The sequence below is a fragment of the Panthera pardus genome, unplaced genomic scaffold (assembly GCF_024362965.1).
Source record: "Panthera pardus isolate Hobbes unplaced genomic scaffold, ASM2436296v1 HiC_scaffold_17, whole genome shotgun sequence".
Lineage (NCBI taxonomy): Eukaryota > Metazoa > Chordata > Mammalia > Carnivora > Felidae > Panthera > Panthera pardus.
The window spans coordinates 144,744,519-144,759,617 of NW_026526732.1; the positions used below are offsets into that span (position 1 = coordinate 144,744,519).

A 15,099-nucleotide genomic window follows, 5' to 3' on the forward strand; every position below is an offset into this window, starting at 1 on the left:
GGAGGCCAGAGCCTAGAACTTAACAGAGTAGCTGCTGGGTAAGAGCAAAGGGGCAGCCCTGCATTTCTCCCTCAGCCTTGCCCGCGTGTGGAACATGTCTGGAGAGAAACCGCTCAGAGCCCGGGCCTCTCGGGCGTGGAAGGTGAGGAGGCAGTGTTAGCAGTTAGGGCTGGCAACAGCTCAGAGAAGAGGCTGAGTTCAGAGACTCGGGAGGTACACACTTCCTGGGCGACTGGGCCAGGCTTTGGGATTTAGGAAGGACCAGAGTGTGGAATCACTAATTTACAGAGCTCATTTTATGTCCCAGGGTGCCTTCTAAGTACATTACATAAACCATATCGTGTAAGCCTCCGACAGCCCTACAATGTGCGGCTAAGTTGTCATTTTGCAGAAGAGTAAACCAAAACACAATGGGGCAAAGGGATTTCTTCTAGGTCACACAGCCACTGAGGAGCAAAGCCAGATTTGGACCCAGGAAGCCTGGCTCCAGACTCTGCTCTATTTACTTCGCTTATTTGCTGCCTCACTTCCTGCCATGTGTGGGAAACCCTAAGATCTGTCTTCAAAGGTAGAATCAGAGGTTCTTAAAGCTTTCTGAAGGCATGCTTTCCCTTTAGGAAACTAATGAAAACCACAGCTCCTCTACCCAGAAAACGCAGACATGTACAGACAGACATTTGCTTTCAATTTCAGGGTGTCACAAACCCACTTAGAGCTGACTAAAAGCCTCAAACTGTGTCTCTAATCTGGTAGGTGTTCTTCCCCACCTGGGCCTCATTCTGGCAACTGTGCGGATGGGGCCAGGATGGCCACTTTCTGCCAAGTGGAGGAGGCTGGGGTGGGAGCCCTGATCCCCGAGAGTTCCCACAGGGGTCCTTAGGTGGGACCGCAGTGCTGAGCCCCTGCATCCCAGAAGGCTGTCATCCCAGCTGCATGGGTGGGAGTCGCGTCCTTTGTTGGTGACATGAGTGTTAACACAGTGTTTCAGCAGAAGGAATGGGGTGGGGACTTGGTTTATGTTCAGTTGAGTTGGAAATTGTATGTGTATGAAGGTGTTTGTGAGAGAGAAACTAGATCAGTCAGGGCAGCAGCAGGAGAGAGAGTTTACTCGGTTCGTTGAACTCAAGAGAGAGAGGTAATGGGTTTCTTTCAAAGGTATGGGTGAGGTTGAGGAAACCCATAAAGGTAGGGCAGCACCCAGGGCCCAGCCACAGCAGAGAGCTGTTCTCACCGCAGGCTTGAGGGGTAGTGAGAGGAGATTGAGAGGCAGAGCATGGTTGGGGGGTGGGGGGTGAGGTGGGGAGCAGCCCCTCCCAGAACTGTGGTGCAGAGGCTGGGCCAGAGTGGGAAGAAATAACCCCATGTCTCTCTCCACCTATGTCCCATCTGCTAGGGCCTCCCATTGGCCAAACCCAACTGAAATCCACAGGGCAAGGGAACCAGGGCAATGGGCTTCAAAAGGGAAAGGATCCCCTGGAGTGTAGAGCAGGACAGAGAAGGAGCTGGGTGGGGTGGGGTGGGGTCGGGTGGGGGCAGCAGAGAATAAGCCGCCAAATCAGTCCACGCCTAACTGCCAGCCCTATGCCCCCCTGGAGGTCAGGAGGCCCAGGTCTTGACAGAAGATCACCCCCTCCTGGCCTCATAGCTGGCTGTAGAACGGAAAGACCTTACTTGCCTGACCGGGGTTCTCAATCCCAGCCTTGCAGTGGCCCTTGCAGTTTGCTGGGACAGCTGCCCACCCGCCCCCGTAACTCTCAACTTCTGTGTGTAGCAGAGCCCCGGGGAGCCATTTAATTTAGTTCTCAAAGAAGGTTTAAGTCTGCCTTCCCTTTGAGGGTCTCACTGGAACTGATGATATGTAATTAATGCTGCTTAATTGATATTCTTGGGGCTTAGTCATAGAGGTTTTAGGAGCCCTTGGGAGCATCTTTTGTGGCATGTCAGGAGCTTTTCCCGCTGGGTTTTGTTGCCAGGGACAAGAAGTGAGCTTTTCAGAGGGCGAATACCCTAATTTCCAGGTTTCTTACTTGTTTGTACTTTCTCTTTCTTTCTCCCTTACTGGGAGACTATTCCAGGCTTTGGGGCCCACGGAGGTCCCCCTCACCTTTCTTTCAGATCACTCAGCCCCTTCCCCAGTTTCACACCGTGCCCTACCCAGTCCACACTTGCCCTTGTCTCATTGGGAACAGTTCTCCAAGACCCTCTGCATGAGAATCACTTGGTAAAACCAAGATTTCGAGGTTTGCCTTCAGCTTTGCTCATCAGAGAAATCCCATGTCCACTGGTGTTTGGGGGCCTGTGCCCCAGGTTGTGAGCAATGTGAGATACTGCCTGCCATCTGCAGAGCCTGGAGTGTAGACAGAGGAGTTCAGAATGGACCGAGGGAGGGACAGGGAGCTGGAAGAGTGTTCAGGGCTGGGTTGGCTCTGATTATGGTTGGCGAGGGGTTAACCCATTCTTCCCTTCTCCCCCAAGCAGGATTTGCCATATGTCATTCAGACTGTATGCTTTGGGGCACCTGGGTGGCTTAGTCAGTTAAGCGTCCGACTTCGGTTCACGGTTCGTGGGTTCAAGCCCCATATCGGCCTCTGTGCAGACAGCTTGGAGCCTGGAGCCTGCTTTGGATTCTGTGTCTCCCTCCCTCTTTCTCTGCCCCTCCCCCACGCTTGCTCGCGCTGTCTCTCTCTCTCTCTCTCTCAAAAATGAATAAACATTTTTAAAAAGTTAAAAAAAAAAAAAGACTATATGCTTTCATGTGATTCCCACTGCTCGGTGCTAATACCTCATCTGTCCAAGTCCCTTGTGGCTTGGAAACAGTAATTCTGTGTGGAAGGAAATACAACCAAATTGATTTTTTTTTTATACATCAGTTAGGTTGTTTCCTAGTGTCATTAATAGGTGTGTAAATTGGGCCTGGCAGAGACCTGGTTGCTTCTTGGATGTTCAAAACCCAAGTTTTCCCTTTTTTCCCCCCTTTGTTATTAGCCAAAGTAATGAAGGCTATAAAACATCTTTAGTAAATCCCTGGGTTGTAGATTTCACAGTTGTTTGTGACTGGCATATGTTAATTACCCCTGTGTGCTGGAAATTCATCACTGCCCAGCCTGGCTCTCTTGCCCCCTCTCCTGTGCTAGGAAATCTCGGGGGTCCTTGGAGTCCTGCTCCAAGTCCTGTTTCCGGGGGAACTCCATTTTCTTCTCTGGCAGAGATCACTCTCCAGGGAATTCCCCTCGAGTGAAGCTTCAAGTGCCATTTTAAAAGCAGCGCCGTCATCTTGCCTAATGGGTGTTTTCCTTGCATCTCTGCGGAGAGTCGGGTGAGGAGAGAGACCGCACCAAGGCTTGTTCCTTCTGGACTGGGGTTCGTCTAAAATTCAGCCAGAGGGATTTTTTTTTTTTTTTACTTTGTTTGGGAGAGCAGTACATTGAGGAGGTGGCAGAGCCCTTTCTGAAAGGAGGATTCTCTCACACCTGGGTGTGAGAGAAATTTTCCTTTTGTCTGAAGACTAGAGGTATTAACAATTAGAAAGCACAAGAGGAAAATGCAGCAGTTCTCTTGGAACGAGGATTATACATTGTAAGATCGTTATTGAATTTTAGGGGATGCAGCAGGAGCCCAGTCTTACTCACCTCTGTGCCCTCGCCATTGCCTTGCACACAGTGGGGATTTTATAAATACTTGTGAAGTAAACTTCATCTTTATTTGGTTTTCATCGTACTTGAGGAGGCCTGTTAGATGTTAGATGAAGTAAAAATATAATGGGTTTTGGATTAGACATACCTGCGTTTAGGTCCCAGGTCTGCCTAGCTGTGTGACCTTGGGCAAGGTACTTAACCTCTCTGATTCTCTCACTTGCAAAATGGGTAGTAACTGATGGGGGTTTTTATGAGAACTGAATGAGATAACGATCCACTCGATCTATTGAGCGTTCAGAAGGGGCTCAGTCAAGGTTAGTTTTCTTCCTTCCTCCATCAGTGGTTCTGAACTCCAACTGCACTTTAGAATCACCTAGGAAACTGAAAAAAAACACAGTTGTTTAGGCCCCACCCATTGAGATCGGGTTTCATAGGTCTGTGTGGGGGCTTTGAGCTTTTTAAAAAAGCTCCTGTTAAAGGATACATTTTTTTAAAAGGTAAAAGCATGACTCCCATGCAAATATAAAATGAACACATGGTAAAGATTTATTTAACTTGTTAATTAAATGAGGGAACCAGTAAGATGTTACAACTGGTTCAGATGACTCAAACAACACACCTACTGTTGACCCTGAACAACACGAGTTTGAACTTTGCTGATCCACTTATATGCAAATTTGTTTCAATAAATACAGTATAGTACTATAAATGTATTTTCTTTTCCTTATGGCTTTCTTTTGTTAAAATTTTTTTTTAACGTTTATTTATTTTTGAGACAGAGAGAGACAGAACATGAATGGGGGAGGGTCAGAGAGGGAGACACAGAATCTGAAACAGGCTCCAGGCTCTGAGCTGTCAGCACAGAGCCCGACGCGGGGCTCGAACTCACGGACCGCGAGATCATGACCTGAGCCGAAGTCGACCGCTTAACTGACTGAGCCACCCAGGCGCCCCCCCCCCCCACCGCCCATTACCCATATAGCCCATCCCCCACTCACCTCCCTCCATCAATCCTCAGTTTGTTCTCTATCTTCAGCAGTCTCTCATGGTTTGTTTCCCTTTCTCTTTTCCCCCCTCCCATATGTTCATCTGTTTTGTTTCTTAAATTCCACATAGTAGTGAAATCATATGGTATTTGTCTTTCTCTGACTAATTTCGCTTAGCATAATACCCACTAGCTCCATCCACGTGGCTGCAAATGGCAAGATTTCATCCTTTTTGATGAATAATATTCCGTCATGCATACACATATATATATGTTTTCCTTATCTATTGGTAGATAGATATTCCATCCTTTATCTATGATATATGTGTGTATATATATATATACGTATATACACACACACACACACACACACACACACATACATACCATACCTTCTTTATCTATTCATCAGTCAGTGGACATGTGGGTTCTATCCCTAGTTTGGCTATTGTTGATATTGCTGCTATAAACATTGGGGTGCATGTACCCCTTCAAATCTGTTTTTCTTTTTATATCCTTTGGATAAATACTTAGTGGTGAAGTTGCTGGATGGTAGGGTAGTTCTATTTTTAACTTTTTGAGGAACCTCCATACTGTTGTCTAGAGTGGCCACACCAGTTTGCATTCCTGCCAAAAATGCAAGACGGTTCCTCTTTCTCTGCATCCTCGCCAACACCTGTTGTTTCTTGTGTTGTTAATATTAGTCATTCTGACTGATATGAGGTGGTATCTCATAGTGGCTTTAGTTTGTATTTCCCTGATAATGAGTGATGTCGAACATCTTTTCATGTGTCTGTTTGCCATCTGGATGTCTTGTTTTTGGAAAAGTGTCTATTCATGTCTTCTGCCTATTTCTTAACTGGATTATTTGTTTTTTGGGTGTTGACTTTGATAGATTCCTTATAGATTTTGGATGCTAACCCTTTATCAGCTATGTCATTTGCAAATATCTTCTCCTATTCTGTAGGCCGCCTCTTAGTTTTGTTGATTATTTCCTTTACTGTGCAGAAGTTTTTTTTATCTTGATAAGGTCCCAGTAGTTCATTTTTGCTTCTGTTTCCTTTGCCCCCGGAGACGTGTCTAGGAAGAAGTTGCTCCAGCCGAGGTCAAGGAGGTCGTTACCTGTGTTCTTCTGTAGGATTTTGATGGTTTCCTGTCATTTAGGTCTTTCATCCATTTTGAATTTATTTTTGTGTCTGGTGTAAGAAAGGGGTCCGGTCTCATTCTTTGGCATGTCGCCGTCCAGTTTTCCCAACACCATTTGTTGAAGAGACTGTCATTTTTCCATCAGATATTCTTTCTTGCTTTGTCAAAGATTAGTCGACCATAGAGTTGTGGGAAGCGTCCAACTCTTGATCTCAGCTCAGGTCTTGATCTCAGGGTCATGAGTTCATGGGCTTCACTCTGGGCTAGAAGCCTACTTGAAAAAGAAAAAAAAGAATCCTTTGCACTCTGCTTCCTTCCGGCAGTTTACAGAGTTGTAAAATAGCTCAACAATAATGAAAGGTGCAGATCTCTATGAAGTCCGATACCTGGGCTAGTATGTGAAGCAGAACACCCAGTAATCTGCTTTTTTGTAGATTTCACTATCCTTCACACCTCCATGGTGCTTCTGGTGTGCAGGCAGGGGACTGTCGTAGACGTTTGTATGTAGCTCTGTTAGCGCTGTTGTCACATGGTGTTGTAGTTGTCCCACCTGTGATAGAGAAGTCCTTAAGTGAAGGGTTCATGCTCCCTTAGTAGCTCAGCACCCAGCACACTGTCCGGCCTATGAAAAGTGCTTAAAAACTGTTGAATCAGTAATTGACTTAGATGATACCCCCAAGAAGTAAGGAGATTGGAGCTTTGAAAAGCTCCGATGAAGTCCCACAATTAGCTTGTGATAAGGTTGGGACTGAAACCCGCTCATCCATTCCCTCACTCAACCTTCCTTCCTTCAACAATTCCTGAGTACCTACTGTGTACCAGTCGCTGGGAGCAGTTATGAGTCTTTGCCCTCCCAAGGGATTTCATGTGTAGCACAATGTGGCTTAGAGAGCATGGGACGGAATGCCTAGCTTGTGACTTGACCTCAGCGATGACTAGTTGTGAAACCCTGGACAAATGGCTTAGCTTTTCTGTGCTTGTGTTTTCCCATCTATAAGATGGGGAAGCCTACCATAAAAGGACTAAATAAGGTAAAACGGTGCAAAATATTTAACTCAGTTCCTGGGGCTGTTAATCATCTGCGACTATGAGCCTGTGACTGTGTTAGACAATGTCAGGTCCTGGGCTGCAAAGATGAGGAGAGCTTGGATCCTCCGCTGTTCGAGAAGCTCAATCTAGTAGGGTAGAAACAGCCTCAGTAGATCATTATCAGGGGACATGGTAAGTGCAGCAAGAGGGGTGTGAAGGGAATTATGGGAGCACAGGGGAGGGCTTAGGAGTTGGAGAACAGGACTTCCCGGGAGCCGAGTCTTCAAGCATTAGGAATGTTCCCACTTAGTGGACCCACTAGGAGGCTGCTGCGGAAGTTGAGGTAAGAAAATGGTAAGCCCAGACCAAGGCTGCAACAGAGGAAACGAAGACAGAGGGATTGGAGAGAGACTTAGCAGGTGGACTTGACAGGGAATGAGGGCAAGAAGGTTCCAAATCTAGTGCTCTCAGCTGAACCCACACTGCCTTAGATGGGGGTTCTCTTTGCAGCTTTCTAACTTAATTCAGGGCAGAAGTGAGTGCTGGGGTAGATCCTACATAACGGGGCCTTGCCCACCTCACGGGAGAGGGGCCCAGGTACTGGCATTATTCTGGATTGCAGAGCCCCATTAAGGAGGACTAGTATTCAGGATTAATTTTTTATTTTGGCAATTACTACCCAATTTGAAAAAACATGTTTATGTATTCGGAAATATTAGCGACTGGGGCACCTGGGTAGCTCAGTCAGTTAAGCGTCCGACTTCGGCTCAGGTCGTGATCTCACGGTTCGTGAGTTCGAGCCCTAAGTCAGGCTTTGTGCTGACAGCTCAGAGCCTGGAGCCTGCTTCAGATTCTGTGTCTCCCTCTCTCTCTGCCCATCCCCCACCCTCACTCTGTCTCTCGCTCTCAAAATAAACATTAAAAATTTTTAAAAAAAAAGAAATATTAGCAACTTACTTAAAATATTTATTGTGCACCTGTCTGTCTTGTTCACATTGTGGAATATCCTGCCTTCCCTTCAGGAAGGATATAGTACAGTGCTTTTATGCTTTTATCTTTTAGTCCCACGTCGCTTTTGTGAAACAAAATCTCACCAGAAATGTCCAGTGTGTTGAACAGACGTAAGAATGAGCTGTTTTGATGGAACAGATGGCCTGGAACTATGTCCACACTGCCTTCCTCCATTCTGCAGGGAGACTCCAAGGAGCTCAGGGCCCTGTGTACAAAGGTCTAGGCCAGTGGTTGTCAAAGGGAGGTCCCCGCACCAGCAGCACAGTTTGAGAGATGCAAAGTCTCAGGCCTCACCCTAAATCTATGGAATCAAAACCTCTGGGAGTGAGACCTACAATCCATCCTTTCACAAACCCTCCAAGTGATCTGATGCCCAGAAATGGGAGTGACTTGCCTTATGTCATTTGGGGAGTTCAGGGGGATTCAATTGTTGAGTGCCTAATGTGTATAAAGTTGTAGAGTATATGCTGAAGGGGATACCAAGAGTTTACATCAATGTATCAGTTATCTGTTGCCGTGTAACAAATTAGCCCAGAGTTTCGCAACTTCAATAACAGGGTCATGAATCTGGGTGCAGCTTTGTGGGTTCCTTTACCTCAGGGTCTCTCACAAGGCTACAGTCAAGGTGTAGGCCAGGGCCTCGGTCATCTCAAGATTCTGCTGGGGCAGGGTCCACTTCTAAGTTCACTCAGTCGCTGTTGGTAAGATTCAGATCCTTACAGGTGGGTGGGCTGACAGCCTGGTTCCTCACTGGCTGTTGGCCTAAGGTTGCCCTCAATTCCTTGCCACACGGGCCTCTCCAAAGGGCAGCTGGCTTCCTCAAAGTGAGCAAGCAAATGAGAGCGAGAGAGGGGGTGCCCAAGACAGAAGTCATAGTTGTTTGTAACATTTTGGGAGTGGCTTGTGCTCCGTTCTGTTCGTGAAATGAGTCATGAAGTCTAGCCCACCCTGAAGAGGAGGGGATTATTCAAGGGCAGGAGGTGGGGGATCTTCCAAGATACCACCATCCCTTCTTCTGCCCTTTCGTTTACAATTGTGGCATCAGATACGTACACGCCTAACTGTGGAATCGGTCAGAGAAGGACCGTGGTCATAGGGGTGAGCACAAGTTCAGTGGTGGTTCAGAGAAAAGTAAAAGTCTCTGAGAGGAAGAATCAGGAAGGCTTCTTGGAGGACGCAGCATTATCAAAGGACCTTGAAGAAATGGAGGATATGCCTCTGGCACAAAGGGGAAGCCCAGGTGGAGGACAGAACATAGGCAAAGGCAGTGAGGTAGGGAAGTGAAGGGCCCGCTCAGGTGTCCAGGTATCAAAACCTTACAACTTGGGTGGAGCCTGGATAGAGGTAAGGAGAATAAAGCTGACAGTGGAGATTGGACCAATAGGGTGGATGGTTTCCATTGTTAGAGATGGAAGAGGTCTCACCCTTGCTGGGGGGTGGGGATGGGGGCCATGAGGTGGGATAGGCATGGCTTCCATTACTGCTGGGGCCAGGACTGAGGGGCTCTGAGCTCAGTGCTCTCCCCTGCCCCACCAGCCTGGCCCTGAGGTCCATGCCCCGTTTTCTCTTGCAGTTCGGACGCACTGAAGTCATTGACAACACACTCAATCCTGACTTTGTGCGCAAATTCATCGTGGATTACTTCTTTGAGGAGAAGCAGAACCTCCGTTTTGACTTGTAAGTGGAAGATGGTGCTGAGGCTGGGGCTTGGGGAGGAACCACTGATGGGAGGTGGGACTGTAGGACCCGGGTTGGTAGTAGCTCAGGGTTGGCCTGGAATAAAAGTGACGATTAGTTGAAGTCTAGCCCCGCCTCCATCAGGAGATGGAAAAGAGGTGAGGAGAGAGAACAGAGGCTCCCCACCGTTTGTCTCAGCTACGTGGGGGGCCCTGAACAAGCCCTGACTCTAGGGACCAGTTGAGGAAAGCTCTTGGGGGCAAGCTCTAACTCCACCTCCAGAGAGCCTTTTTCTCCCCAGCTGCCAGGGCGGTCCCCATTGACCACTCCCTCTGTCAGAGCTTGTTTGAGGAGAGGGTACCCCCTAGTCTCCCCTCCTGCAGAGGTAACCTGGCTGATGGGGCTCAGAGCATGTGCATGTGTCTCAAAAAGGAGCCGAGTGCCCCTCTGCTGAGGTTAAAGATGATGACAGGAGGAACATTGTTTTGTTGTTTTTCCAAGGCGTGGGGTGGTTAGAAAGGACCGTGTCGCAGAGAATTGTGGACAGGGTGGACAGAAAGGGGGTTGGGGGCTTGAAGGAGCAAAGGAAAAAAAAATACAGTAGAAGGAAATGACTTTTCAGGGACTGATGGAGGGCTTGCAGCCCATTGTCGAGAAGTCACCATTTGGGGACATTTTGGAGAGAGAAGGTGCTCAGGGTAGGGGGAGCACGAGAATGAGTGCCCTCAGCAGAAGGCATTTGGGCCTGGATGGCCTGGTGACTGGAGAAGAGGGCTGCAGGTATGGCTCCGGATAAAGGGAGGTACCCAGCTGCAGGGAAGAGGTGAAGGTGTTGAATGCATCCCTTGTTCTTGAGTGACAAGACCCAAGGTCAGGCTGGCCCCCCCTGAGCAAGGTGACACAGTCGGGGAAGGTCAAAGGCCAGGTCCTGAGCTCGTTTCAAGGGCAGCCGAGCCTCAGCTGGGAAGATGGGAGAACAGGCAGCGAAGGGCAAGGTGGCCCAGCCACCTGTGAACCAGCCAGGGCTGCAGAGCAAGTTTGTTTTCCTTTTTCAGTCTTTAAGGAGGTGTGACATGTATATAAGAGTCCATTCCATGATGCCCTTTTAGATGTTCACACTCATGTAACCACCACCCAGATCAAGAGACAGAACACGTCCAGCACCCCACGGGGCTCCCACGTGCGCCTCCCAGCCATTACTCCCAGGGGTAACCACTGTGTCAGAGACTGGTTTTTTGAGTACAGGGGTCCTGGCTTGGCTCAGGGGCCCCAGCAGTTCTGGGCAGGATGCCCCAGCTATCTTCACCGTCTCTGTGCGTCCCATGCAGATACGACGTCGACTCGAAGAGCCCTGATTTATCCAAACACGTGAGTTTTGCCAGCGACTGCCCAGAGGTTCTGAACATCTCTTAAATGCCAAGGTCTGGGTCGGCCTCGGACTTCACCGTGACACAGACTGTGTGTCTGATGCTGCCACCTGTCATTTCAGAGCCCTCGTACTTCTAGGGATGGGGTGATGGAGGAGGTGGGGTGGCTGTGGGCAGGGTGGGCGACACTGTTTTTTTTCTGTTCCCCGGGTATGCAGGATTTTCTGGGCCAAGCCTTCTGCACCCTCGGAGAGATTGTGGGGTCCCCTGGGAGCCGCCTGGAGAAGCCCCTCACGTAAGTGTAAAGGGGTGGGGGGCCTGCCTGGGTTGCTTCCCCAGAGATGGGCCAACTTTCCAGCCTCCCTTGGCTCAGGGTAGGGGCAAAGCGGTCAGCCAGTCATGCAGGCTGAGGAGGAGTAAGGAGACCAGGTTTGGGGGGCTCTGAAGTTTATGGAATTTGGGGCCCCCAGAGTGAGGTATGTGTCTGTCCCTCCCAGCCCCCAACTGCCTGGGTCTAATTCCCATTTGTCATTCGGGTCTGTTTCCTCCCTCCTGTCACCCAGCCCACCTTTGGAGAGGCGCGCCCTCTGCGGGGATTGAGGAGGACCTCAGCAGGAGATGGCTGGGGCGGCCAGCCTTGAGGGCAGGCAGGATCCTGGAGACGATGGGTTGGTGAAGGAGGGGCACCTGTTTCCCCCACTGAAGGTTTCAAATGCTTCATTCTCCCCAATGAGACCCACGCACAGCTCCCCTTCACTGGGCATCTCCTCTGGGCCAGACCATAATCAGCTTCTCTGATCTCACAAGATTCACTCGGCAGGTCTCCCCATTTCACGGTTCACACACTGAGGCTCAAAGAAGTGGAACAGTGGTCCTCAAACTGTGGCAGGCTTATCGTCAGGAGGGCTTGTTAAAGCACAGATTGCTGGGCTCCACCCCCCACCCCCACCCCCAGGTTCCGATCCAGCAAGTCTGGGGTGGAGCCTGAGAATTTACATCTCTAACACATTCCCGGGGGATGCTGATGGTGCTGGTCTGGAGACCACACTTTGAGAACCCCTGAGGGGCGGTCGCCCAGGACTTCACAACAGGGCTTGGGAGGAAGACCTCTCCTTCCTCTGGCCCATGGCTTTTGTTCCTGTTTTGACGTTTGATCCAGAATAGAAACCTGTCTCCAAGAATTCCGATGCCAAGTGCTGTGGCCTCTCAGGACGAGGGTACTTGGCTCATGGCATGCTCTCTCTTCCTCTCTCTCCACAGGATAGGAGCATTCAGCCTGAATTCCAGGACAGGCAAACCCATGCCAGCTGTGTCCAATGGGTAGGTCAGCAGACATCTTTGGTCCTGGGGTCCTCAGACATTCAGCCAGCTCTGCAGAGGGAGCCTCAGAGTCCAGGCCCGGTCCCTGCCCCCACCACCGTGCACGCAGCCCTGGCCAAGGGGAGAGAGGAGCCTGGGTCCCTCCTGCAGGATGTGGGTGCTTTGGGCCACTCTGCAGCCAGCCCCTCCCCGCTCCAGACCTGAGCTCCAGCATCCCCAGGCCCAGTGGCCCATGGGACTTCAGGGAGCAGGGTGGGGATCAGAGGTAGGGGCTGCTTCCGGTGGCCACCAGGGACTGGACACATTCTCTTCCTCTCTCCCTGGCCTGGTTTCTTCGGCCTCTCACCTCTTGCCCTTCTCCCCTTCCTCTTTCCCTCCCTTCTCTTTATCTCCTTACTCCACTTCCCCTCCATGCTCCCACTGCTGGATGTCTGCCTCTTCATGGAGAAGATTCTGCTAAATCCTCACTTTTTCTATTTGCTCACCAGCTGTGGTGGGCCAGCCCCATTCCCCTGGCCTCCACCCTGACCATCCGCTTTTGGCCAGCTTCCTGCAACTGTGTGCAACAAAGACCCTCCCTCCCCACTCTTTGCCTGTCCCCTCTCCTGGTTGGAGGGAAGGTCCTCACCTGAGGGTGTTGGGGGGCAGGATAGGGGATATCTGCCTGCGGGAGCAGCCTGGAGGTGCCTCAGACACCTGAGCATTTTGGCCCAGTCAGCAGAGCTCCACTGGCCTTGCTGAGAGCTCCCAGGAGCTGGGGTCCCAGCAGCTGCACCGGCCACCAGAGCAGCTGGATATGGGACAGGGGCTCTAGGGGGCCCAGGGTGCTCACGGCCCAGGAAGGGTGTGGATGCTAATTTACAAGGAGAGTATGGAAGCAGCAGTTGGAGAGGGAACAGGAGTCAGGGAGAAGAGCAGAGAGGGAGGGCCAGAAAGGCAGAGAGAGAGAAAGGAAGGCCAAGCAGGTGGGAGTGGGTTGGGTCTGGAGGGGAGGGAAGGGAAGGTGGGAAATAGGAGAGGGGCCCGGAGGCAGAGGGAGAAACACTGGCGGAAGAGGCTGGTGTGAGGACCCTGTCTCCCTGGGCAGACACCTATCAGTCCCGGGGAGGGCCAGACCGGGGCTGGGGAGGTGCTTTGGGGGCACTCCCCACGTCTAGGGGGGCAGGCTGGCAGGCCCTGCCACCCATCTGTGATGGGAGCCTCCAGATGTGGCCCCTGCTCTGCTCACCTGATTTGGAGAGCTCTGGGCTGTCCCCACCTCTGGGGCCAGCTCCCCTGCCTCCTCTACTTGAGAGCCCCTCCCTCCGAAAGCTGGCACTGGGGAGAGTTCCATCAGTGGTTCTCAAAGTGGGTTCTGCGGACAGCGTGCTGCTGCTCCCGAGGCTGGCCTGAGGGGTGGGGCCGGATTTTCTCAGCTTTGCAACTTTGTAAAGGAAAGCGGGCGGGGAGGGAAATGATAGCACTGTGTGTGCATGTTGGTCATAATGGAGGCTACAAACACACTCATTTTTAGGGGCTAGGAAACGGAGGCTCAGAGAGGTGCAGGCATGAGTCCAAAGTCACACAGCTGCTGGACAACGTAACATTTTTTTCTCCCTCCCAGTGGCCCCTGGCTACACTGGGGGCCCCCACCCCCAGGTTCATCCCAAACACTGGAGTGGGATGGGCTGGTGCCTGGGGGAGGGGTCCTTCCTGACCTAGGGAAGAGGTGGTACAGGTCCCCTGGGTGAAGGCCCACCCTTGGGAACTCACCCTCCTGGAAGGGATTCTTCGCGTGGGCCGACTTCAGGTCCTGGTTGCCCCCCTCACTGAGTTGCTGCATGAATGGCCAGGAGCTCTCTTCTCTGGAGAGACCCCAGCCGAGGAGTTCAAGGGGAGGTAGCCGTGGGAGAGAGCCTGGACAAGCTGCCCCAAGAGCATTCCAGCCCTTCTGCTTAACTCCCCCTTGCTGCTGTCCCTCCCATGATAAATCGGAGTGGTTCAGAGCTGAAATGTCCCGGGACTCTGGGGGTCAGCTGGGTGCAGGGTGGGGTGGCTGGCCCACGAGGTCTTTTGCCCACAGAAGTGGTCTTTGGATGGAAAGTTTGAGAACCACTGGTCTGGAAGCCTCCGGGTGAGTCTGGATGCTTTTCCACTTCTAGGACTTTCATTGCAGACACTACCCTTGGTGGGGCTCTGGGCTCTCTGGGAGCAGGGGGCGGGGCAGCTCCAGGTCTGGGGGCCTGGCCCAGGAAGCAGTGCACTAGGCCACACTGCCACATGGATTTCAGGAGACTCTGTCTCCCCAGGGGCTTTGGGCAGGTCTGCTGGGTGGGGGAGGAGGGAGGGTGAGGAGGTCTGATTCGGGGAGTGTTCAGGCTTGTGTGTCTGTCTTTGTCTGGCTCTCCATTCTTTCATCTTCTCCTCTCCCAGTGGTGTCCCAGGGAAGAAATGTGGCACCATCATCCTGTCTGCCGAGGAGCTGAGCAACTGTAGGGTGAGTGGCAGAGGGGCTCCAGGACGGGACCTGGTGGGGGCAGAGGTGGAGCAGTGACAGAGGGCAGGCTGCTCTCCCTGTGACCCCTGGGCCACGCGTGTCTTTGGAAGGTATCTGGGGGAAGGCAGGGCTCCTCAGTTTGACCTGGCGGTCACAGAATTCTGTAACATCAGAGCTAGCCCGTGAACTGTGAGATCGTGACCTGAGCCAAAACCAAGAGTCGGACGCTTAACCGACTGAACCACCCAGGCGCCCCGGTGCCTTCTCCTTTATAGCGGAGCGCACTGAGGCCCAGAGGGGGAAGGAACTCGTCCACAGTTAGCAGCAGAGCCAGACTGGCCCTGGCCCCTGCCCTCCACGCCGGGGCTCCTCCATTCCCCATCATGGTCACCTCTCACATGTCTTTGAACCAAGACTGCTTTGGCTCCAGGACTGGCAGAGAGGGGCTTTTTC

The 15,099-nt window shown here is 51.5% G+C and overlaps 1 protein-coding gene across 3 annotated transcripts in view; it reads left to right on the forward strand.

Annotated features, from left to right (window-relative positions):
• CPNE5 (copine 5) overlaps positions 1-15,099 on the forward strand; it is a 95,294-nt gene that overhangs the window by 32,432 nt on the left and 47,763 nt on the right. The window contains exons 4-9 of one of the 3 annotated variants that reach the window (XM_053905084.1): positions 9,380-9,483; positions 10,812-10,851; positions 11,069-11,145; positions 12,111-12,170; positions 14,236-14,283; positions 14,583-14,646. In XM_053905084.1, coding sequence (XP_053761059.1) covers positions 9,380-9,483; positions 10,812-10,851; positions 11,069-11,145; positions 12,111-12,170; positions 14,236-14,283; positions 14,583-14,646 — 393 coding nt within the window. Of the gene's footprint in view, positions 1-9,379; positions 9,484-10,811; positions 10,852-11,068; positions 11,146-12,110; positions 12,171-14,232; positions 14,284-14,582; positions 14,647-15,099 lie in introns of all 3 variants that reach the window. The other 2 variants (XM_053905083.1, XM_053905085.1) reach the window with 2 other exon arrangements.